This window comes from Copadichromis virginalis, linkage group LG14 (genome assembly GCF_057382275.1).
Source record: "Copadichromis virginalis isolate Kocher_CV1m ecotype Utaka linkage group LG14, C_Virginalis_male_GT1.1, whole genome shotgun sequence".
In the NCBI taxonomy this organism is placed as follows: domain Eukaryota; kingdom Metazoa; phylum Chordata; class Actinopteri; order Cichliformes; family Cichlidae; genus Copadichromis; species Copadichromis virginalis.
In genome coordinates, this window is record NC_140631.1 from 41,080,896 (window position 1) to 41,105,504 (window position 24,609).

The window sequence follows — 24,609 nt, forward strand, 5'->3', positions numbered from 1 at the left end:
TATTTCAGATATGTTCCATCTTTCCTGTTTCAGTGGGTGTGTCTGTTAAAGAGCTGGCTGACCTGTTTTACGTCTCCCACCTTTAAACGCCTCCTCTGACAGCTCCAGCCTCTCTGTGGAGCTCAGCTTGTGTCTCAGCTTCGAGAACTGAAGATCACATCATTACTGATGTTACTACAGCTGACATCGTGACAAAGACTTCCTCATAAACACACGTTTACAGAGACATTATTAAAGGCATCACTATCATTATTTACTCTGAAGCAGAGAAGTGTGGATTGGAATAACTTGCACTGAATTATTCTACAGTTCTTTAGATGAATCCTCTGCTGTTTATGTATTTTATAAGGTTTTATGATTTGATTTATTTTTGTTCTTTTCATTTGACTTTAGTTATTAATTTTTAATGCATTTATAATTTAATTATTTTGTATTATTTTACTTTGTGTTTGTATTTTATAAATATTTATTTTATATTATTGTATTGTTGATAGTTGATTGCATTTGTTTTATTTTATCTATGTTTGTGGTTTTTAAGGAGGAAGTTTAGCAGAAAATAGCATTTTATTTATTTAATTGTATTTTCTGTTTAATTAATAAATTGATTATGTTTTATCACATTTATTTTCTTCATTTTTATGATTGTGCGTTTAAAACTATGTCTGTATCCTTTGGCGGTGATAACATGAAGTGTAAACCTCGCATAAATGATTTCTTCATGCGGTATAACCGGATGTTTCTCGCTTCTCCAGAGCCGGTGCAGCTCCAGCCTCTTGTCACTGGGAGGCCTGGTTGCCATCAGTTACTGGTTGTTGTTGGTACTGCTGTTCAGGGTGCAGCCGCACCGACAGCTAACGTGTCGTTAATTTGACACATTTTACTGCATCTATTTTTAGTTTCTTTGTATTGTTTGCTCTTAGCTTTCAGCTCCACCTTCTCACAACTTTTTCCACACCAAACTTTGTCTACAAGTTGCTGAGCGCACAGCGAATTATAGAGATCTGATTGGGCAATCCAGTGTCTGTAAGGAAAATGAACCAATCGGCTGTTTAACAAAACGGTAATGAAAGAGCTTTCACTGCCCTCCAGTGGTGAAAGTAAAGAACTGCACGTGTAAGACAGCAACAGCAACAATGCCTGAGGCTGCCCTGTAGTGCTCGTCGCTACCAGTTAGTTGGGATGTTTTACGTTCTCTTGTAGTCATTTCTCTTAATTTCTAACTTTTAATTAATTAATTTTATTACGATTTCATAAATAATGTTCTCGGATAAGTAAAAAAAAAATATCTCCCTGTCCTAAACAACAACGCGTTCTTGAAAAGAAACAATGCAAATGTATTTAATTTTATTTTATTTAAGTTTATTTTATTACGTCTCCCCTGAAGAGTCATTGCGCTACGTGTACGTCACCCGGAAGCAGGAAGTGTTCAGGAGCTTGTGAGTTGTCGTGGAGGCTTTGCTGCTGTTGTCGGTCTCGTCTTCCTGTTGGCTCAAATGGCGAGCTTCACGGGTCCGGGACTCTGGTGCTGGGCTCTGGTCCTGCTGATGCTGGCGGAAGCGAGCTGGCCGGTGGCGGCCGTGTCGGAACCGGGGAAGTGGGACCTGGACATCAATAACGTGAGTTTCCTGCTCGTACCTCCCGCTGTGATTCTGTGATGGTTCGTTTAGGTTCTGTGATGGACGGGTTGGAGCGGAGAGGAGCTTTGAGCAGATAAAACGTGTTTCAGCTGCGAAGCAGCCGCTAAAATACCGCTCTGTTTGCCCTGCGCCATAATCGTTACGCCGCTAACGGCTAACTTTAGCTAAAGTGAAAGTATTCAAGTGGCGCGTCACTCAACACGAACGATCCTGTGATAACCAGCTGCGCCATGAAGACGTTTGATATCAATAAAATCACCAGTTACTCGCGTATATGTGAAACAGGCCGATACCAGCCGCTCGTCTGATGCTGAAGCCTTGTTTAAAGATTCTGCTGAGAAATCCGTTGGGCATCTTTCTTTGCCTTTAGACAATAATTCTGATGGCAAAAGAGCCAAACGGGACAGGCAAAAAAATACTGCTGAGAGGACAGAAGGAGTACTTTGAGTTATCGTGAATGAAGACAGACTGGAGGACAGTTGGTGAATCAGGAAGAGGATTGGTAAGAAAGACAGTGACGGCAGCTTTGAAGACTGCAAGTGGACGCTTCAGATGACACACGTGGAGGCCAGCAGGCTTTTTAACCGGACTGTTCAACACAGTCCTGTAGGATGAGAAGATGCCTGAGCAATGTAGAAGCGGTGCTGGTACTTTTCAAGGACAAGCGCGATGTACAGAGCTGCAGTAACTACAGTGGAATACAGCTGATGAGCAAACCAATAAAAAGTGTGGGAAAGAGTCGTGAGCAGGTTAAAGAGAGGGGATAATCAGCGAGCAGCAGTATGGCTTCATGCTGAGAAACAGCTCCACACATGTGATGTTTGAGTCTGTGGAGCCAGAAAAGCAGATGCAGAAGACCTGAATGAGGAGGTGAGAGAAGTATGAGAGGGTGTTGGACATGTCTGAGGAGACGAAGTTTTGTGTGTCTTAAAGGAAACAATATCTGCTGATAGATCAGATTTTTAATCGCTGTGGGTCTGAGATCCTGCATTGGTTGGGCTGTAAGCACAGTCTGTCCACCTGTTACATGCATTAGTCTGCAGAAGACTGTAAAGCTGTGACTGTGCACTGGAAACCCAGACTTACAGTATGAAGGTTAATGATAAACCAGAGTCATCAATGCTGCGGGTTAAATATCAAAGCTGATGCACAAAGACAGCACTGTCAGGGCTCGCAAAATCGCTAGCCCGACGTCCCGGCCTATCATAGGAAAATGTCAGTGCTTTTGCATTCTTTGGAAAATGTATCTGAGTAATTATGTCATTGGCATCGGTGAGCCACTGTCAATATGTGACATATTGAAATCGCGTTTGAATTTGCGCTTGTTTTTTGCTTTCACTTTGCGATTGCGCGAACGGCGTGTAGAGAGCGACAGCACTGATTGGTGAGTGACGATTAATTGTGCACCAATTCCTCTGACATCGTCTTATCACTCATTAGCTTACTACCCAAACATGACAAGTGAAATCTCCCGCAGCTTAAACATGTGAGAGGTTGATCGCGCAGAGAATCGCTGAGCTTATGTGAGTGTGTGTGTAAAAGCAGCAGGATATATATTTTAGTTCTGCTGAGCCAAATAAGACAGGTCAGGGTGAAGAAGTGACAGCCAAAGAAAAGCTTACCACAAAACGGAGAAGTTATGACAAATCAGACTATAAGGCAAAAAGAAAGTGCAGCTTTATGGTTTCATGGACAAAAGAATTTCTGTGGCTGGAACATGACGAGCTAAATAACATGATGTTCTGCAGGTGTGTTGTGAGTCGACAAGCGCCTTTGTTACTGGGACCAGTAATTTTAAGAAAGACCCCATTAGAACCCATGACAAATGCAAGAAATGCATTATTGCCCAGTCTGCAGTATCTTTCCCAGAACGAACAGCAATTGCAAAAAACATTCTAAAAATGAACCGAGCACAAGAAGAAGTCCTGACAAAGCTGTTTAGAGCCGCGTGCTGTGTAGCAAAGAGTGACCTACCACTGGCCAGATTTAGCAAACTTCAAAAAGCAAACGTCCTAGATGTTGGTTCCACTTGCCTCTTACCAGTGACTCCAGTGGAAATGTCAGATTCATGTCCTACGCAGTTCTTACAAGTTCATAGAAATTTCTGTTCAATGAGAGCCAAGTATTTGAGTTGATGTTTGTCATTTTTATACAGTTGTTGTGATTTATATTGTAACACTTTTTTGATTAATTTTTGTTTCTGTTACAACGGAAACAAAACGGGAAACAAAACATAAAAAAATGCTCTTTTTTTATTCGGGCTACTTGAATTTATTTTTACTAAAAACTGCAGAGTGCCGGCCCAAAGGGCTGCCAGGGATTTAGAAATTTTGCGAGCCTTGACACTGTACCACTGTTTTTAATCTGCACAACCAGCAGTGGTGTGGAATTAAATACACAAAGTTCCCGAACACTGTAAGCCACCTTTCCAAAAACAGGAACATGAACCACTGATGTTGTTATCAGCTGCCAAAGCGAAGGCCTCAGATCATCGGTTAACACAGAGTAACACGATAACAGGCATCTCCCAGCTCAGGGGCTGAAATTTGTATTTCCTTTAATGCTTCACACACGGGGCTGCAAATGAGTGTTTTTAGGAGTATAGCGAAATAGTTTTATCACAGTCCTGGTGATTTTCCTTTGGTGGAACTTGTATGCAGAAAAACCCTGAATTTATTCACTTTCGGGAGGGACCACGGCTGGATGGAGGGCACTGTGTTTGTGTGGGCAGCTGGAAATATCGGACTGGGACCGCTTACAAACAATAAGCCTGCAGGTTACAGGCTTTAGTCTCCCAGGAGATGAGTAAAGATCATAATTAATCAACACATTTTACAAGTCATGTAAAAACAAAGCTTGTGTTAGCTGTGAGGTTTTTCACATCAGAACAGAATGAAACAGATATCTGGTCCTGACCAAGTGATCAAAGTGTTTAAAAGCCACAGAATATAAAAATGCATGAATGATTGCTGGTCAGGGTCTCTACATGTTAGTATTTATGAAGGGTATGTTGTGACTTATCTTCACAGTTACAGCAGTCGCTCGCTATAACGCGGTTCACCTTTCGCGGTCTCGCTGATTTTATTTTAGTGCAGTTTTGCATGCTTTTTTTTTTTTAAAGCGCATTGTGTTGTGCGTCCCGATCGGCTGTAGATCGTTGTCGATCTCCTCCGTGCCGTCTCTCCTGTACAGTACATCAATCACCAGCAGTGTGACTCTGTAGTGCTGTACTGTAAGTTTGTAAGTTTTCTCCCCGACAAACACGACAACGTCCACGAAACACACGGAGACGTCTGTTAGCCACCAGCTCGTAGCTAGCTCAGGTTCAAGCCTCACTAGAGCCGGCGAGAACAGCGACATCCCGGCACATGGTTTTCAGATCTGTGCCTACTCAAACATGATATAGAAGTCACTTAGATAACTTAAAAATATTATTGTTTGGCTGAGATTAAAGTTCTAATTTTCACACAGCTGAATAAACGTCAAACAGAAAACTGATTAAACAGAAGTGTGAGACGGTCGAGAGTTTACTCCTGTGTCCTGTTATATTTAGATAGAAAGAACAGACGGACAAATTTATTAAACTCCACCGAGACAATCTGCAAATGTCATTAAAAGTTTAATAAACCATCATCTTGTCTTTATTGTTAGTTAGCACAGACCTTAAAGACTTAAAGCTGTAAGCTAATGATAGTTATATAAGAGCAGATGCTGCTGGTGCAATAAGCTGTACGTCCAATGGATGATGATCTGACTAGTCGACTATCAGAATAATCGTTTGTGGCAGCCCTAGTTGTGACTTAATTAACTGTCAGAGAATAAAAATGGATTTTCTTTGTTTGTTTCAGGCTGTCCTGAAGGACCAGACGTACTTCTTCTACAGTAAAACTCTGTTCAATAACAGCTTTATCAGTATCAAATGTAAGCAGATGTTTCTTCTTTCTTAAATCTTTATTTTACAGAGTTGGATAATAACGTTTGGGTTTGTCCAAAAAGTCCAGTTTATGTTTGCTGTGCAGGCAGAAGCAGAAACTAATGTCTCACATTCTGAAAGAAAAAGCTTACTTAAAGTGGACTTATTAAACTTTATTTTACAGAACATATCACGTGTTCATATTAAATGTAGGCAGACACTTTCAGGTTTACCTGTGTGTCTGTCTGAGAGGACAGAAGCTCCACCCACCCACTCTTCAAACGTTTTGTTAATGAAGGATAGCCAATCAGAAGAAAGCTGACTTTGAGCATTGGTTTAGAAACACTGGGTCAGGTTAAAATTATGAAGTGAAATAAAGAAAATAACAAGTGGAACAGCATTGCGGCCTAGAAGTGAGTTAATTTGGTTTGTTTGTGTGTGCAGTTGTATCAAAAGACTGCACCACCTCTCACCCGATCCTGAACATTTCCTGGTATCTGAGGAGCTCGCGCTGCAGCGACGAAGTCTTCAACCTGAACGTAAGACGCTCTGCTTTCTTCTCTGGAAACTGCTTATTTGGAGTATTCACTACTTCCATGTTTTGGACTTCTGCAAACTTCTACAGATGATCTGAGTATTTTCTTTTAACCTGTAACTTTGTCGCACACAGACGCTCAAAAACACAGAGTCCGAACATCATTACTGATTAACAGTTAGGGTTGGAAGTTTGTGGACAGTTTTGCCTTTGTGCACTAGCCCGAGTCAGACAGTCACGTGAAGTGCAGACGTTCAGCTTTAAGGGTTTAACAGACGTATTAACTCCAACCATTATTCATTGAATAATACAAATAACGGGACAGGATCAGTAAGGAGGTGATGTATAACTTGACTTTTAAAAAAAAGGATCTTCAATGCACATTTTTTGTGCTTTATTTATGGCTCTGACCACACAGGCTCCAGTTTCTTAACAGCAACACTGATAACACAACATCAGCAGTGAGGATGATGTTGTCATATAGCACCAAATCACAACAACAGTCGCCTCAAGGCGCTTTATATTTTAAGGTCGACCCTACAGTAATATGTACAGAGAAAAACCCACCAATTATATGACCTCCTATCAGCAAGCAGGTTAATGTGGAGTCTGTCCACACACACAGGAACACAGCGAGGAAGCAGAGGTGATCCAAGCGAGCGGTGCTTGTTCCTCTAGTCACCTTTAAAGCAAAGCACCTGATCCACAAGCTTCAGCGTGAAGGAAGGAGAACTCTGTAGATGCTTCATCCACACAGAGAAAAAAGAAGCTGCATTAAAATATGCAGATGAGCTGTAAACTTCTTCTGATATGATAAACTGTCTACGGCAGTGATACCTGCAAGAAGCAGGGGTGAATCTAAAGGTGGGCATGGGGTGCATAAGACCATATTTCTTTCCAGGATGTCATAACATTCTGACTTAAAGTGAAATTATATATTCTATTAGTTAATTTGCATTAATATTTTAAAATACAAACACAATGCTTTTTTTGAAGGGCAGTAAAACTTTGGCTCTGCTGCAGACGAGTTGATGCAACACTTCTCCAACAGGAAGTGTTGCAAACCTCAGAGAATGTTGATATGCTTGAGTTGACACACACACCCCACATATACGTGTAATCTGATGGTCTGCGGGTAAAGACTACAAAGATGGCGGCCCTTCCCCAAACCTTTGGGCCTCGCTGCGTCTGTCCTCCTTCTGTTTACACTCCACACAGGAGCGTTCCCAAACAATCAGGATTCAGTTTTCACGTTTCATTTTCTTTTTTCTGTCATCTAGTTGCTTTCCCACTGAATGCAATAACAACAATCACAGTTTTAATTGTTTTTTTAAATTCATAATCCTCGGACTGCTATAAGTGTGACAACACTGAGTCTCGTCTCAGGATCCAACATGTCAAATGATCACATGTGTGCCATCTGCAGGAAGATCTGGCAAAAGAGTACTCCGTGTCCGAGAGCGTCAGGAGAGAAGGAGGAACTGGGTCCTATTCTTCACACACGTATGATACAATCCACTGTGACCATCAGAACCCCAAGGTGAACACACACACGCGCACATACAGTGCAAATACTGAATGAAGTGTCTGTGTGGTGATTGAACGCTAAGACGGGCGTGTTTGTTTTATGACTCAGTTCAACCTGAATCAATCGGAGGCGATACATCCACTGAAACCACTGCAGCAGGCACAGGTGAGCTTTTTCCTTCTGTTCTTCACAATCAAAAAAGCCAAACACCCGAAGCACTACGGCCCTTTGTCTCGGCAGCTAGCTTCAGCTCTGTGTACTGACTGTACTCCCAGTTTGACCCTTAGAGGTGTGTCTCAGACTGCGCGTGTTTTACATGCTCTGCGTGTCTGATGAGAATCATCATGGCCGCTTTGCTCACACACCTTTTCTGGTTTGTCCGGTTGGTTTAAGCTGCTGTTTGTATTTCAGCCAAGCACAGGAAACGCTTCAGGGAGACGAAAGAGAGAGGCTCCAAAGCCACAGGTGAGCACATCATGCACACGCGTTGGGTATTCATATCTTGTGGGGACAAGGATTTTGGTCCCCACAAAGATATGAATGCGCATTCACTGAGCATAAAGGGGAGCATGCAGAAAATGTAATTGCATGCCTGCATAAATACACAGTGTCAGACCAACAGTTGAATTTCAGGGCGTTAATGTGTAAAATAACGAACAGCAGAAGCTGAGATAAGCTCTTTCCACGCTCGTAAAAACAGCTGCTGCTCTCAGCTTCACCCTCCACAGATTGTGCACCCTACCTCACGCCCTTTATAACCCCACGCTCCTGTTCCTCATCTAGGATCAGTATGAGAGCTACACTAGTTTGTGCCCCTCTGAGCCTGGGCTTCTGTCTCCGCCCGGTCTGGAACCAGGGCTCCTTAACATTTAAGGAAATTATGTTGATAATAAATTTAAATAATTGTGGGAGCAGCTGAAAGTACCTTTACTTTCTCTGCTGTGGCAGCAAACAAAGCTTTGTGATGTTCTGATTTGTGTGTTTGCTTATCTGTTGTCTTCAGTTAATGGAAGAATAGGAAATGATGTCATTGTTGTGCATGTTTTGGACCAAATTACGAAACGCTTCATGGGACAAAGTCGAGTGTTTGAGTCAGTTTAACTAATGTTGTTCTTCTTTGTCTCACAGTCAGCAAAGACGAACGACACCGTCAAAGATCAAAAACAGGTCAGCTGCTATTCCTGAAAGATTATCTTGTGATCCCAGGACATCCAGGTGGAGGCTTCTTTAAATTGATGTAAAAGCTGCTCTCTCTCCGCTGTTGCTCAGGCTGGGAATCCTGGTTTCGATGCGGTGGCTCAGAGCTGGGATGACGGACCCTACATGTTCATCCTCAAAATCGAAGACAAGAACCAGCAGTCTAGTGCCAAAAATCCATGGAACCTGAAGCGTCAGTGCACGCGCATACATAAAACACAAACAGACAGCTGTCTGCATTAATCTCAGGATTAGTTAACAATCAATGAGATTTACAATTGTAATTAAAATATGTTAAGTCTGTGTCTCATAATGAAATCATTCAAAATCACAATAACAGGCTTTTTAAATAAAACATTTCAACCAGCGTGTCAGTGAAGTCTAATCAGAGCGAATTTGAGAAACATCAACTGCAGTTCACCTGGTGTTGCTGCAGGGGGCGCTCGAGAGCTGGTCCTCAATCAAAGGCGTAAATCAGGGGTGTCCAACTCCAGGCCTCAAGGGCCGGTGTCCTGCAAGTTTTAGATCTCACCCTGGGTCAACACTCCTGAATCACATCTAAATCCACATCCTGGATCAAGGACGCATCTAAACCCAGCAGGACACCGGCCCTCGAGGCCTGGAGTTGGACACCCCTGGTGTAAATGAAACTAAACTGGTGAAAAACAACCATTTAAACCTGCTTCTGTACAACAAAAGAACATCTTTGATTTGGTTTTTCTCAAATCCAGCATCCATAACACGTCCAAACTGAAATAAAATGACTTTCATGTCCTTCAGTTTGTTTTAGAGTGAGGCTGATTCTGCCTGTTTTTTTTGGGGTTTTGTTTGTTTGTTTGTTTGTTTGTGTTTAAAGCTAGCATTTGCTAAAGGAGGCTGATTGGTCGAGTAGAGGACTATAACATGGAGCTATGTTGAGAGGAGTTGGATGGTCTGCTCTGATGTTCAGTGAGCAGAGGCTACTTTATATAATGCTTTTAGTCACCGTCTGATACCCACTCTGTTTGCATTTGCAGTCGAGATCAGTATGAAGGGTCCACATGGCTTTATATCGGCGTCCGAATGGCCTCTAATGATGGTAAGAGCAAACACGTGCACGCAGAGAAATTAAAATGATATTTATTTGCTCTGGTATTTAAAATGCAGCAATAAGTCATTTACTTCCTGTCGCTCCTTTCTTCCAGTTCTACATGGTGATGTGCATCGTGTACGTGCTGCTCGCCGTGCTCTGGTTGGTTCTGTCCGCGTGTTACTGGAGGGACCTGCTCCGGATTCAGTTCTGGATCGGAGGTGTCATCTTCCTGGGCATGTTGGAGAAAGCCGTTTACTATGCCGAGTTCCAGAGCCTCAGATATGAAGGCGTGTCAGGTAGACAAAGACGCACACAGGTGGTGGCCCACGTGGTTTGTGACAGAGCTGTGATGAATATCCTGTGTCACGTGTCCTCCTGCAGTCACCGGGGCGGTGGTGTTTGCTGAGGTGCTCTCTGCAGTGAAGAGAACTCTGGCCAGAGTGCTGGTCATCATCGCCAGTCTGGGATACGGCATCGTCAAGTGAGTTTCACAGCTGTTACTGACGGCTGGCAGGTGCTTTATATGTTTCCACTGTGAGAACCTCCTCTGTAGTAGAAGGAAGGACCGACTCTGAGGCTGATGTGTCTGAAAACCTCCAGCTGTGCAGTTAAAAACCCAGCAGCTTAGCTGAAGCCAGTTAGCAGATTTACGAGCCTAGTGCCGGTAATGTTATGCACCCGTTTGCCACCAGATGGAGCTGTAGCCCAGCATCATCGTAGAAAAATACCATAAATGTTAATTTAGGCCTGGAAATTGTTTTGTTGTTGTTGCAAAAAAGGTGTACTGGGAAACAAAAATGCTTTTTGTGACATTTTTGTCTGGTGGTGTCCTATGTGATTTTACTAATGTGAAATATGTGCTGTGGCCAGTGTTGGGTAAATTACTTTAAAATAGTAACTTAGTTACATTACTAGTTCTCTCAAAAGTAACTCAGTTACTTCAAGTTACTCGTTACTTTCAAAGTAACTAGTTACTAGGGAAAGTAACTTTGGTTTTACTCAGACTTCTCTTGTTAATGTGTTGCTTCCATAACTTTGCCAGTCTTCTAGCTTGCTTACTTGCCACAGTGCACTGTGCCACCTACCAATAGAAAGGAAAAAAATAATGTGTATATTTCCACGAGAGAAATCCCACGCCTGGACCGTCATTGACTGCTGCCATGATTCTAGCCTACGTCACAGCGTCATGTGCGCCTTTTAGATCCAACACAAAAACTGCAGTCGTGGTGCTTTCGATTGTACTCAGAACTCGGAAATTCTGCCTTCTGAATAGGAAGATGTAGGTAACACCAGACTGCAGATGAGCTGCATACAGGGCTGGACTGGGACAGAAAATTGGCCCGGGCATTTTGACTAGAGAGCGGCCCACCAATATAGGAAAAATCATAAAGCCTTTGAATGAAAATAAACACTGCTATGACAGTGATGTTCACTGTTCTGATGGTATATATGCATCAATCTATCAATCGTTTGTTGTAAGATTCACATAATTATTTTTTAAAAGCGAGACATTTTAAATGAGAATAAGAAAGAAAAGTATTTCTTTGTGCCCCACCTCTCCCTGTTAATGCCCTACCTGCCCCCTGGCAACACTTTGCTAGACCCGCCCCTGCACAGTTACCAGCTGTCAGCTACCTAAAAAAGGATCCTGGTGTTATTTGTCTCTCAGAAACAGTTCATAACTTCAACTCATTCATGTCACCTAAAAGGTAAACCTGTTTCTCCATCACCTGGTTCAGCTCTGATGACTCAGTAAGGACATCTCCTGGTTTCATCTTCATGTTTCCCTCTCACCACATAACCAAACCATATCATGACCAGCAGCTTTACAGCTGTGGCTCCAGCAAACATCAGCTGATACTAGAAATTAATATTAAATAAATTCTAACAACAGCTGATCAAGCTTAAACGTGCTGCTGTTGTTTAGCGCGACATCCGCTGGTTTCCTCTTTCGGCGCAAAGTGGGCGATAAACAAACAAGAGAGCCGATCAGCTGATCATTGATCAGTTTCATGATTGAAGTAGAAACAGGAGAGGGAGGGGGGAGAATGAGAGAAGAAGAGGCAGCTGTGCAGCAAAGACAGAATAACTCCAGCTTTGTGTCTTTTTCATTGTAGCTGAATTACGGGACAAACTGTTCCTTTTCACCTCAATAAGAAACGCGTAATATTTTCTCTGAATACCAGACGGGACGGTTGGCAACTCTAATAACTTATGAACAAAATAAGGTTCAACATCATTAACTTCATAGCACCACCCAGCTGTATAGAAACTCCGTCATGCTAGCTAGCACGCAGTACGGAAAAAGTCAGAATAACGAAAATAAACTCCACCTAAGCTTGGTTCATATCTGACCCAGAGAGACTGCAGGTCATAACTTCTTACCTGAAGTTCAGTTCACACTTGGACCAGCGGCCGCCTCGGGTCTCTTTTCCTTCTGCGTCCCCTTTCCCTCCTCCACCTGCTGCCTCCACCACTTGCTAATGTTACTGAATCTGTGGAAGCTCTGCGATGCCACCACACGAAGTAACGAGTAACGAGCCTATCTAAATCCCAGTAACGACTAACGCGTTCCTGATTTTGGCATAATAACTAGTTACCGTGCTCGTTACCACAATAATAACGTAGTTACTGTAACGCGTTACTTAATAACGCGTTAGTCCCAACACTGGCTGTGGCTCCAAAACGTTGGGAAACGCTGTTCTATGTAATCAGAAGTCTTTGGAACCAGAGGAGCCCCCTGCTGGTCTTTAGTGGTGTCACTTTTCAGCCCTGAAACTACATCTATGAAGTCCTGGATGGGTCCAGAGTGCTTCGTATTATTTTGAATCCTCGACATAAAGGAGAAAGTCTTACCTTTAGTTACATAATAATAGGATATAAAAATTGCTTGTGTCGAGTCTCCAGTCAAGTCTCATAAAATAATCAAAACATTTTGCTGACTTTGCTCAAAAATACGATTTCCTCCCTTTTCTGTTCTGTGCAGCGTCACATGACATTACTTTTAAATGCAGACCGCTGATGCTATCGTCAGTTCTGCTGATCCAACCAGAGGACTGAACGGACTCCATTAAAATTTATATCATGCATCAAGGAAAGTTAGAAAACCCAAAAAGAAATGGCGCACAACTCCATCCTCCGATCAGTGCGGCTACCTGATTGGGTTACAGGTTTTTGTTTGTTTACCTGGCTCAGAATCGATGTCATGTCAAAAGCATACTCTTTGCATTTTTTAAATTTCATTCACTAAACAAAAAAAGTTTGATTCCAGCTTTAAACAAGGAGGAAGATAAGAGTCTCTGTAGCAGATCCCAGAACTTGCTTGTGTTTCGCGGTTTAAGGGATAACCGCCATGTTTGCAGATGGGGAATCCTCCCATAGATTTCTATTAATATCACCACTGTGGAAATGCAGTCAAGCGGCGAACTGAAAGAACTTTGAGATCCACTGAAAGTGTTTCTGATTCCATCCATCCATCTCCTTCTGCTTATCCGGGACGGGGTCGAGGGCACAGCAGCCTAAGCAGAGAAGCCCAGACCTCCCCTTCCCCAGCCACCTCCTCCAGCTTGTGTGGGGGAAGACCAAGGCGTTCCCAGGCCAGCCAAGAGATATAATCTCTCCAGTGTGTCCTGGGTCTGCCTCGGGGCCTCATCCCGGTGGGACATGCACGGAACGAGGCACCCAGGAGGCATCTCTGTCAGATGCTCGAAACACCTCAACTGGCTCCTTTTGATGTGAAGGGGCAGTGGCTCTACTCTGAGCCCCTCCTGGATGGCTGTACTCACCCTATCTCTAAGGGAGAGGCCAGCCACCCTTCAGAGGAAGCTCATTTCTGCCACTTGTATCGGCAACCTCGTTCTTTCGGTCACTACCCACAGCTCGTGACCATAGTTGAGGGTAGGGACGTAGATCAACCGGGAAATTGAGCATCTGCATCACTGCGGCCGCTGCCCAGTCCGTCTGTCGATCTCCCGATCAAGTCTGACTTATTGCCGATATGTGGACCAATCTCTTGCAATAGTTGTATAGGGACTGAATGGCCGTAGCAATGGGCCAGACACCCCATACTCCCTGAGCACCCCCCACAGGACCCCCCGAGGGACACGGTCGAATGCCTTCTCCAAGTCCATAAAACACATGTAGATTGGTGGGCAAACTCCCATGCACCCGCAAGTATCCTTGTGAGGGTAAAGGGCTGGTCCAGTGATCTATGACCAGGATGAAAACCGCATTGTTCCTCCTGTATCCGAGGTTCGACTAATGGACTAACTCTCCTTTCCAGCACCCTGGCATAGACTTTCCCAGGGAGGCCGAGGAGTGTGATTCCCCCTGTAGTTGGAATACAACTGGGGTAGCTCAGGAGGTAGAGCAGGTCATCTGTTGATCGGTTGGTGGTTCGATCCCTGGCTCCTGTCTGCATGCCGAATACACTTGCTCCCCACTTGCTCTCCGATGCATTCATACTCCTATCAGAGCTTGGTGGCTCCTTCACATCTGGTGTCCACCATTTGGTGTGGGGGTTACCACCACGACAGGCACCAACCACCTTGCGGCCGCAGCTCAGTGCAGCGGCTTCGACAGTGGAGATGCTGAACATGGTCCATCCGGACTCAATGTCCCCAGTCTCCCTCAGAATGCTGTTGAAGCTGAAGATCTCGCGGACTGGGCCTCTGCTAGGCGTTACCAACACACCCTCACTATACATTTTAGCGTGACAGGTCTGTCCAGCGCCATCCCTTGCCACCTGATCCAACTCATTTTATATAGCGGTCATTATCTCCAGGTACAGTTCACACACACAGAGTGACGTTTCTCGTTTCTCTCCCGCAGGCCGAGACTCGGCGCTCTGCTGCACAGAGTCGTTGGCGTTGGTCTGCTCTACCTGATCTTCTCCATCATCGAGGGACTCTTAAGAGTCAACGCTGTGAGTCCCAAGAGCGCTGCAGTACTCTGTGTGTGTGTGTGTGTGTGTGTGTGTGTGTGTGTGTGTGTGTGTGTGTGTGTGTGTGTGTGTGTGTGTGTGTGTGTGTGTGTGTGTGTGTGTGTGTGTCTGACATGTTTTTCTCTGCAGGATCGAGGGGACACCAGCAGTAGAGTTTTGTGTGACATAGTGCTGGCCTTCACTGATTCCTGTATTGTCTGGTGGATATCCTTTAACATGTATTAAGAGAATCATCCTCTCACGCTTAATTAATCTTTTGAAAACTAAATAAAATCCGTCACACATAAGTGCACATAAATCACTGAAGAATGTATTAATGACCACACTGTCAGGATTTAATAAAGAGGCATCGGCGTGGGGAGGCATCTTTTTGTGTTTGTAGGGGTTTTCCTCTCAGAGTCATCGTTTTGGGAGGAGAGTATTGAAATGAATCATACCGAGGGTTTTTCTTAATTTAATGCAGACAAGAGTCTCTTTTGCACCTGTTGTGGCTGTGTTAGCTTCCATTAGGGGCGTTAATTTATTTGAAATGCCAGAGCGAGGTGTCCGTGCATAATTGGTTTGAGTGGACGGCTCAAAGCTGCGAGCTCCGTGCCAAAGGTTTGGTTCGGTCCTGTAAATCTCTGCAGGCTTAAAGCTGAGCCCCAAATGTTTCTGCTCTGCACATTTGAGCTACACGGACCTAAACTAGGTGTCAAATGCATCCAGGGAGCATCGGCAGTGAAGGTTTCTTTTTCCTGTTTCATGCCTTTTCTTGGACAAACACATTGCTTACAAGATTTTATTTTATTTAGAAGCCTGAGCCCTCGTCAGTGGCAGGTCACCAAAAGTCTTCGACTGTGGGGGGGAAAGTTACAGCAGTCAAAATGAAGTAAAACACACCGGATGTATAAGAAATAGCTGAAACGAGTCCAATCAGATAAAAATAACAATAAGCAAAATGAAAACGTCAATGAGGTAAAAATGGACCATCCAATAAACTAAAATAAGCATAAATTAAAGTAAAAACTGAATTTATAATAAAAAATTCAGCAAAGCAAAAAAACCACAGAATTCAACTGACTTAATATTTTATGACACATTTAAGTCTAAATTTAAAGTCCAAACGAAGCGGCCGTTTCAGCTGCAGCCACCAGAGGGCGATACATCTCTGAACACACCGGGTCCTCTTGTTTGTCTCTTCCTGTTTGTTTTTCCCTGCTGGGGGATGTAAATGCGTCCGACCCACTAAAATATCCAATGATGGAGCGACATGAGGGATGCTGAATAAACTCCACCCACCTGCTGCACCCTGATGAGCAAAACAAACCTTTTAGACTGAACAGAAGCTGTTCGCTGTGCTGCGTGTGGGTGGGCTGTGTGTGCATTTCTCTTCTTCCTCTCACCCTTCTCTTTTCTGTTTACTTCCTCCGTTCTTTTCCTTCCCTTCCTGCTTTCTTGCGTCCCTCCTCTTCCTCTTCATTTTGTCTCCTTCGCCTCATCCTCCGTGTCTTCTCCTGTCTTTCCCTCTCCAGGCTGAAGATGATGTAGTGCTCCTGGCTGCTATTCCTCTGGCTGTGCTCGACTCTACCCTCTGCTGGTGGATATCCGCCGCTGCACCTTCCCCCCTTTCTAGTGAAAGTTTGGCTTTCTCTCCCTTTCTTTTTCACTTGTTTCTACCTTGCTGCTTTGTTACATATTTAGCCAGAGCTAACTGATACATGGACCCTTGAATCAGAGGTGTCCTTAAACATCAGAGGGTCCGTTTTGAGAGTTACCCTGAAGCACCAGGAGAACTCAAAGCATGATCGGCACAGAAAAAATCCGACAGGTGCGTCTGCTGTTGGGTTGTTCCTACCTGTGCAGTGGCAGGGAGGGAGTGGATGTTAGCTGAGTGGGACAGAGTTAAAGTATTAAATTGTCCTGCGTGTGAAGTGAATGTTGCATGACAAGTTTCAGCCTTCCTCTTGGTGAAGTTCCTTGACCGTGTCGTCACATCTTTGTGAGCCTGATTCAGACGATGAAGCTGCTGCGCCTCAGGAGGAACGTGGTGAAGCTCTTGCTCTACAGACACTTCACCAACACGCTCATCTTTGCTGTCATAGGTATTCAAAGTTCTCTTTGTGTTTAACATTTTATTTTCATGTCCTTGTTTTAAGGATGTTTGTGTGCTTTTCAGCGTCGGTCATCTTCATCATCTGGACCACGAAGACCTTCAGGATGTCCAAATGTCAGTCTGTAAGTGCTTCAGTGCTTGGATTCAGCTTCTCTCTCTTTCATTTCTTGCTTTCATTTGGTTGGTAAATTTCATTGGAGAATATTTAACTGCAAAAATGAGAAGAATTACGATTAATTCGATTTATTCTCTGAACCGAGTTTGTTTTTTCTTCCTCACTGCTGAATCTCTCTCTCTCTGCAGGACTGGAGGGAGCTGTGGATAGATGACGCTTTCTGGCGTTTCTTGTTCTCCATCATCCTATTGGTCATTATGTTTCTATGGCGACCGTCAGCCAATAACCAGAGGTGGGATGTTGTTTTGGGGTTTTTTAATCCCCAGTCTCCAGTTTGTGTCTGTAAAGTAAAGCCGTGTCCTCTGTGTCTGTAACAGGTACGCCTTCAGTCCTCTGGTGGATGAAGAGAGCGATGAAGAGGAGAAGGAGCCCATGATGAACGAGGCTTTTGGTCAGAATGCACACCCGCCTCACTTCTCTCCTCTTTCTGTTTAGCCTGAGATGAAATGAATCCATTAAAGTGGATTCGTTCGGTTTATTCTTCAGCTCCATGATTCACTCTTCATAATAATCCGTTATCTGATACTCAGTCCATCCTCCGTCTAGGGCGAGCCGTTTTAGCTTTTAGCCCTTTAAACCAGCCTTCTTCTGATTGGATGCCCCTCATTAACAAGAGCTTTGAGGAGCAGCTGTGACCTCATTATTAGAAACTCATTTTTAACACGTTAACGATGTTAAATACGTTTCCATCATTGAAACAGGAGCCATGCTGCACATGTGTGAGGTACCTCTGGTAAACGATCATCTACGTTTTATTATTTTTCTCACGGTTTGTTTGTTTTTCACTCCTTTGTGTCTCCAGAGGGGATGAAGATGAGGGGCGTGAAGAATGAGGCCAACGGCTCAGCCAAAGCTAACAAAGTGGTGAGTCAGAGGAATCTGAACACCGCCAGACATCAGCCCGTGTTAGTGGTTTGTACAGGAACCTCGCAGCAGCCGTGTTACTGGTCAGATTGTGGCATTGAAATGGTCCTAAAGGCACCAACAGCACAAACACAGTCCAGAAAAGTTGCTCAATAAGATAAGATAAGACTTTATTGATCCCACAACGGGGAAATTTTTGCGTCACCTCAGCTCAGGTACAGATATATGAAGGAAATACAAAAATAAAATAATAAAATGTGAACTAATGATTTATTTAAAAAAATTACAGTAATAAAGGAGGAAATTAGCTGCGGAGACAAAAGCGTATTTCTTTGTATCAGGCTGTAAACGTGCTTCATTTGTGCTGTAACGTTTTAACATGACTGTCAGCAGCTGGAGCCTCCGGTGGACGTCAGAGGAACTGCAGCTTTTGGTGCTCCAGCGTTATCTTAATTTTTTTGGATCCGTTGAATGGATTAGAAACTAAAACTTATTTTTCTTTTTTTATATCCTTTTTTTAACTTTACTCACTAAAGTTTTTACTAAACTGATTATTGTTCAGTCGTGGTAGCTGCTTATTTTACTGCATTCAGTCACAGTTTCTGTAACAGCTGATGAACCCATGTTTAGTGTTCAAAGGAAAATCTTCTATTTGCATCATGCAGCATGATCCCTCATGTTTAATCTCCTTAGGATGAGGACCTGAAGTGGGTTGAGGAGAACATCCCGTCATCTATTGCAGATGTGTAAGTCGTGACGAGCGTTAATCAGTGTGAATCTGCTGATTATTGTAAATCACAAACGTGACACTGAACGTGTTTTCCCTTCCTCGCAGCGCCCTGCCGCCCCTGCTGGACTCTGACGAGGTAAACTTTCACTTCACTGGAAAAAATTGACATCACTTCAAACGTAAAATGAAACTTTGAAACACTGTGGAGAATTTAGAGCACAAAGGCACAAATGGTACCCGGAGTAGACTCACTGGGATCTGACCAGCTGATGGTTTAGTTATTAAAGTTTAAACTTTATCACAGTTTGAAAATTGTGTTTGAGGCCGCTAACAGATAAATAATAAATGAGATCGTCATCGTTACTGACAATAACCTGCAGGTAACAACGACAAAATCAAGCAGCACGCAGCTTTATCACCTGAGTCTGTTTATCTGCGTTAAAGAGAAATGCAGGAAGTGTCTCTGGACATGAGAAGTCCCGAAAGGTCCCCAGAGAGTGTGGGGTCCCCTCATGGGCTGCGAGGTATCGCATTTGAGCCATCAGAGCTCATTTAATGTCAATAAACTGTTTCTTTTCCAGTTAATTGAAATTCTGAAGTCTGTAAAACTTTGAAATCCACAGGAATATATCATTTTTAAAGGTCACATCTTTTATGCTTTAGAGGACAAGGTGCCCAACTCCTCTGGGATCAGGTGCAAAGTCAAGCAGATGTTTCTATTATAAACTATGTTTCTGTTATAGAGGGCTAAAAAAATCAACTTTAACATATTAAATATATTTGCATTTAAAAGAGAAACTGAACCAGTGGAACGAAGCTGCAGGGTTTAAATAGTGTTTTCATTTCTGTGATTCACCCTGAAACTCCACGTTATCATCATTATCACTTTATATTCATTTGTGAAGTAAAGCTGTGGTGGTTTGGATGGATCTCCCTCTGGAGACCACAGAGCGTCAAACTGTTCTCACCTGCAGTCTTACTGAGTTTACTCGGAGAGCTCAGTGAACGAACTCGAACTTATTGAGAAACACACACACACATTCTCGTTTTCATGTTTTGTTTGTGAGGACATCTAATTTACATAATGCTTTCCCTAGCTGCTAACCCTAACCATCAGCCTGAACCATAGCTATAACCTAACTGTAACCATGACTCTAAAACCACATTTTGAGTCTCAAAAATGCCCTCAGTCTCGTGAGGACGGCCACTTTTGTGTAGTATGTAGTATGTAGTATTTATTTATTGTCATTGTCAAGAACAATGAAATTGCGTTTGGGGCTTCCATACAACCCCAAAAAAAGAAGAAAATAATAAATACCCCTTAAAACCCAAGTGTACATATTTAACCCAGTGTGACTCCAATGCAATAAGACAATCCTTAGCAATAATGTTTGTAGAAATTCAGACAAAGACCTGAGAAACATGACAAAATACAACAATGCACCCATTCAATATTATTGTACTGTGAGATATGATATCAGATATGATAGTTATCTATTTAAGAAAGAGGGGGGGGGGGCAGGAGGGGGGAAGAGAATAAAGATATGATGCACCAATGCAGACCAGTTCATTGCTATTAAGAAGTTGGATATGGTTATTGTCCGTGAGAGGGGGGCAGAGAGTTCAGGAGCCTCACAGCCTGTGGATACAGGCTGTTGGCCAGTCTGGATGTTCTGGCCTGTATAGACCTGTACCTTCTCCCTGAGGGCAGCAGATGGAAAAGGTGGCGCGCAGGGTGATGTTGGTCCCGCAGGATACTGTGCACCCTCCTCAGACAGCGAGTGGGGAAGATATTACTGATCTCTGGCAGACTTGTTCCAATAATTCTGCCAGCTTCTTTCACCACCCGCTGGAGTGCTTGCTGATTGGCCTTGGTGCAGCTGGGGAACCACACTAGAAATCCATACGTCAGAACGCTGCTGATGGCACAGTTGTAGAAGTTCAACATCAGAGATCTGGGAATGTGTGCGCTCCGCAGTCTCCTCAGGTAGTAGAGGCGCTGTTGGGCCTTCCGTACAACTGAGGTGATATGGTTGCCCCAGGACAGGTCCTCGGTCACAGTTACCCCCAAGAATTTAAAACTGCTCACCCTCTCCACCGCCTCACTGCCAATGAAGAGAGGCAGATGGTTGTTATGGCCCCTCTTCCGGAAATCTACAATGATCTCCTTGGTCTTTTTGGTGTTTAAGACCAAGTTATTGTCGTGGCACCATGACTCTAGTTGTTGCACCTCTGTCCTATAGTTTGTCTCATCGTTGTTGGATATAAGTCCGAGCACTGTAGTGTCATCTGCAAACTTAACAATGAGATTGGACGCGCAGGAGGAAATACAGTCATGGGTGAAGAGAGTGTATAGCAGAGGGCTCAGGACACACCCCTGAGGGGCACCGGTGTTGACCACAAGGGTGGAAGAGGTGTTCTTACCCACTCTGACACTCTGTCTACGGTTAGTGAGGAAGTCCACAGTCCAGTTGCACAGAGAGGAGTTAAGTCCCAGTTGGTGGAGTTTGGGACGGAGTTTGTATGGCCGGATGGTATTAAAAGCCGAGCTGTAGTCTACAAAGAGGAGCCGTGCATAGGTGTTCCTGTGTTCCAAGTGCTTCAGTAATGTGTGCAGCACTGTGGCGATCGCATCCTCGGTTGACCGGTTCTCCCTGTATGCAAACTGGTGCGAGTCCAGGGATGGTGGAAAAGCAGCTCTGATGTGTTTAATGACCACTTTTGTCCTCATAAGTCACTGTTGGTCCCCACAAAGATCTCTACACAGGTACACACACACACACACACACACACACACACACACACACACACACACACACACACACAGAGCTTACGAGCAGCAGGGGGCAGCAGATCCACAGTAGACACCCTGTGCTGCTGGTTACGTCATACTGTTGTTTATCGTCCTCTGTGTTGTCATGGTGAGCAGAAAGATGTGACGCGACAGATGCGCGTGTGTGTGTGTGTGCTGCAGCTGTTAATGATCCTCTGAATAAAAACAAATTTGTATTTTTTCTCATCATTGTCTGTGTGATCAGTAAAAATGCTCCCGTGGCCTCAGACTGACGTCCAGCAGACGCCGCGCTCGTTTTAATATCCGTCTGTGTTTTTCCTCGTGTCCTCTGTTGGCTGTTCATTCAAACCATTTTCCAAATTATTTACTCTCTCGTCTCCAAACCGAGCCTCTTTAAGGCGTCTGGCAATCAACAAAGTGCCTCTTATGTAAAATCAATTTCTTACATAAGCGGCCATATGAACGCAGAGGGGTATTAAAACCCACAGAAGATATGAAGTGTGCACACGCTCTGTTCCCCGCAGGGCGAGCGGGCTTCGTTCTGCCAGCGAGGATAATGGACGTGTACGTAACGAAGCCGGCTCATCAAAGGGTTAAATTAAGGGGAAATAATGCCTTTAACTCCCTGCTCGTCACCTCCTTTTGGTAGATTATGTAACGCGTTCTTGTTATTTAAGAGATAAACGAGGGCTGAATCTGAACCCAACCTGCCTGTTATGGTAAATTACGCAATTCATCACGATCGAGGAGGAAATTCTGCCTCACCTGCCGTCACCCCGACGCTTTGTGTTGTTTTGCTACCTGAATAAATCCTGTTAACCTGGATTCTGGCAGCTGAGCCGGTGTGTGAAGATTCCTGCTTTGTTTGAAACGCTCCTCAGTGTCTCTCATGAAAACACGGAGGTGAAGACAGAAGCTGCTCTCTGACCTTCCTTAATCCCCGAGCCTGAAATAACCTGATGTAAAAGAGCTTTTTAATATTTGTAAATGGTGCTGACCTCTGCAGGTTGTCACTCAGAGAGTGCACCGAGCTGTCAGAAAGGCCGGTTCTGAGCAGAAGGTTTAGGCTGTAGATCCACTCAGGACCATCGCTGTTTACGTCCACGCTGAGCTCCACTGTCCTGCTGTGGAAACATTTTGACTGCTTGAGAATGTAAAGAAGGGGTCACGTGGGACCAGAACCACCAGAGGGTCCAGTTCAGCTCGCCGGGCTGAGTCTGCAAAAGGTGCAAATTTCAGTGAGGTCAACTCCAGTAATTTTAACAAAAACACAAAATTCCCCGTGTGGCCGTGCAGGAGTGGAACAGCCTGCAGACGATATTCCAGCGTCGAGTCAAAAGGATGTAAATCCTTCCTAAATCTGTCTTTCTGTAAGATATGATATAGATGATTTTCAGGAGCTCTGAGGCCGTGCGTCTGCTCTAAGGTGGACGCTTCAACAGTCTGTGGGTTAAAGCTCCTGAAACTATAAACGTGCTGCTGTGTTTTCTGTTGCAGGAAACGATGACGACCAAGTTTGAGATGTCCAAGATGGAGTGAAGCACAAAAGAGAAGCTTTTTAAAAAAAACAAGAGACTGGCATCACCGAGAGGTACGCCCACATGACGAGGAGGAGGGAGAGATGAAGGAGGGAACCGATGGGAGCGAGAGCTCACTGTCGCCGTGTGATTTCATCCCTGAACTTATGAGCTTTGTAAGCCTTGACCTGTACATACGCTGGGAGCAGAGTTGATGCTCAGATCCTTTTATTTCCTGTTTGTACTTATACGCCTCTCTGTATACTCTGCATACACAAACAGTATATTTTGACAGATTTAACGTTAAATGTTTTGTGTTTGTTGGATTTTTCACGTTTACACGCGCAGGTGTCTGTCTCCTCACCGCAGTGGGTTTTGGGGGCTTTTTTGGTTTGTTTGGTTTTTTTAAGCTGAATGAAAAAATTGTGTTTTGATTTCTTCAACCTGCAGAGACTTAAATTGTGAATCATAAAAGTAAAATGTGAGTAAACATGGAGTATTTCTGATGAAGCTGAAGTTTGTCTTTCATGCCAGTTTTGTGTTTTCGTGGAGCTCGTTTAATTCTCATTATTAATTCATAACTTAACGTCCTTCCTGTGCTGAGACGGCTTGTTTGAATTTGACGCCTTCTGCAGGCTCCGGTTCAGATGCCGTAAAACGTGCGACGAGGCCCCGACGCACAGGGTTTCATTACTGCACAGAAAGGAGCAGGAAAACGAAACGGCGCGGTCTGTCTTTGGTGATAATTTAGGTCTATTATTCGATCATAACGCCAAAAATCAGACCTCAGAGTCTGGCTGGGGGTAAAATCATAGACTGTATATAAAAGATGCTTTCCTAAATGTTGGCGCTTTGGCGCCAGCGGGGACTGTATTTGGATGAGAGCTGAGGTGCCGCATTATTAGCTAACATGGCTAACACGCTCACATCACAGATACCTGCTAATTAGCGCTGAGTCACATCCAAATAAAGTCCTCGACTTTCACTCAGACTTCATGGTTACTACAGTAACCTCACAGAAGCCATATAATTGGTCAGATGATGTCATTAAAAAGGCTCCAACGGTACAAACAAGGTCCAGTTCAGGGACTGGAATTACCCGAGGTGCCAGGCTGGAGCTGCCTGTGGCAGTTTTTAACTTGTCGATTTACTTGTTTCGGCTCCTTCCAGTGTTTTCTGTCAGACTGTGAGAAGTTTAAAGCTAGTTCTGCTGATCCTCTGCCATAAAAGGTTTCACAGCAGGTGGTTTGATTTTGCAGATTTACGCTGGATTCCCTTCCTGATGCAACCTCACAGGGGAATTGTGGCTCTGGCTTGACCCAGCGACCTTTCTCCTGCCAACTGAATGTATGAATCACAGCCCCGCGGAGCCCCTGTCCGATTTTTTACAAGTCTAAAAGAACCTGGCAAACACTCAGACACACCAAAGTAGCAAATACTTCAAACTCGGGTTGTATCGACAAATTTATGGTCATCTACCTGGAAGGTTGATAGTCTGGATGCCAGAGTATTCCTCTGAAAGGCACCGAACCCCAAAGTGCTCTCAGATGCATCCACGGCAGTGTGAATGTTAGAAACTGTGCTCGTGTCAGTGAGACGCTGGATGAAGC

The 24,609-nt window shown here is 44.0% G+C and overlaps 1 protein-coding gene across 2 annotated transcripts; it reads left to right on the plus strand.

Annotated features, from left to right (window-relative positions):
- Window positions 1-1,335: 1,335 nt before the first annotated feature.
- On the plus strand, window positions 1,336-23,509 carry LOC146694677 (Golgi-pH regulating cation channel). Of its 2 annotated transcripts, none has more exons than XM_085430940.1 (21): window positions 1,336-1,616; window positions 5,486-5,558; window positions 5,995-6,089; window positions 7,512-7,625; window positions 7,722-7,778; window positions 8,025-8,078; window positions 8,742-8,780; window positions 8,883-9,003; window positions 9,827-9,888; window positions 9,995-10,178; window positions 10,264-10,363; window positions 14,713-14,806; window positions 16,339-16,407; window positions 16,800-16,908; window positions 16,983-17,041; window positions 17,223-17,326; window positions 17,412-17,485; window positions 17,897-17,958; window positions 18,652-18,704; window positions 18,794-18,824; window positions 22,980-23,509. In XM_085430940.1, the coding sequence occupies exons 1-21, from the start codon at window positions 1,494-1,496 to the stop codon at window positions 23,019-23,021; spliced, it is 1,719 nt and encodes a 572-aa protein (XP_085287066.1). In that variant the 5' UTR covers window positions 1,336-1,493; the 3' UTR covers window positions 23,022-23,509. The 2 variants fall into 2 exon arrangements, with proteins under 2 accessions (XP_085287066.1, XP_085287065.1); XM_085430939.1 differs by lacking the exon at window positions 16,339-16,407 and adding an exon at window positions 14,954-15,028 and having other exon boundaries at window positions 1,341-1,616.
- The last annotated feature ends 1,100 nt before the right edge of the window (window positions 23,510-24,609 follow it).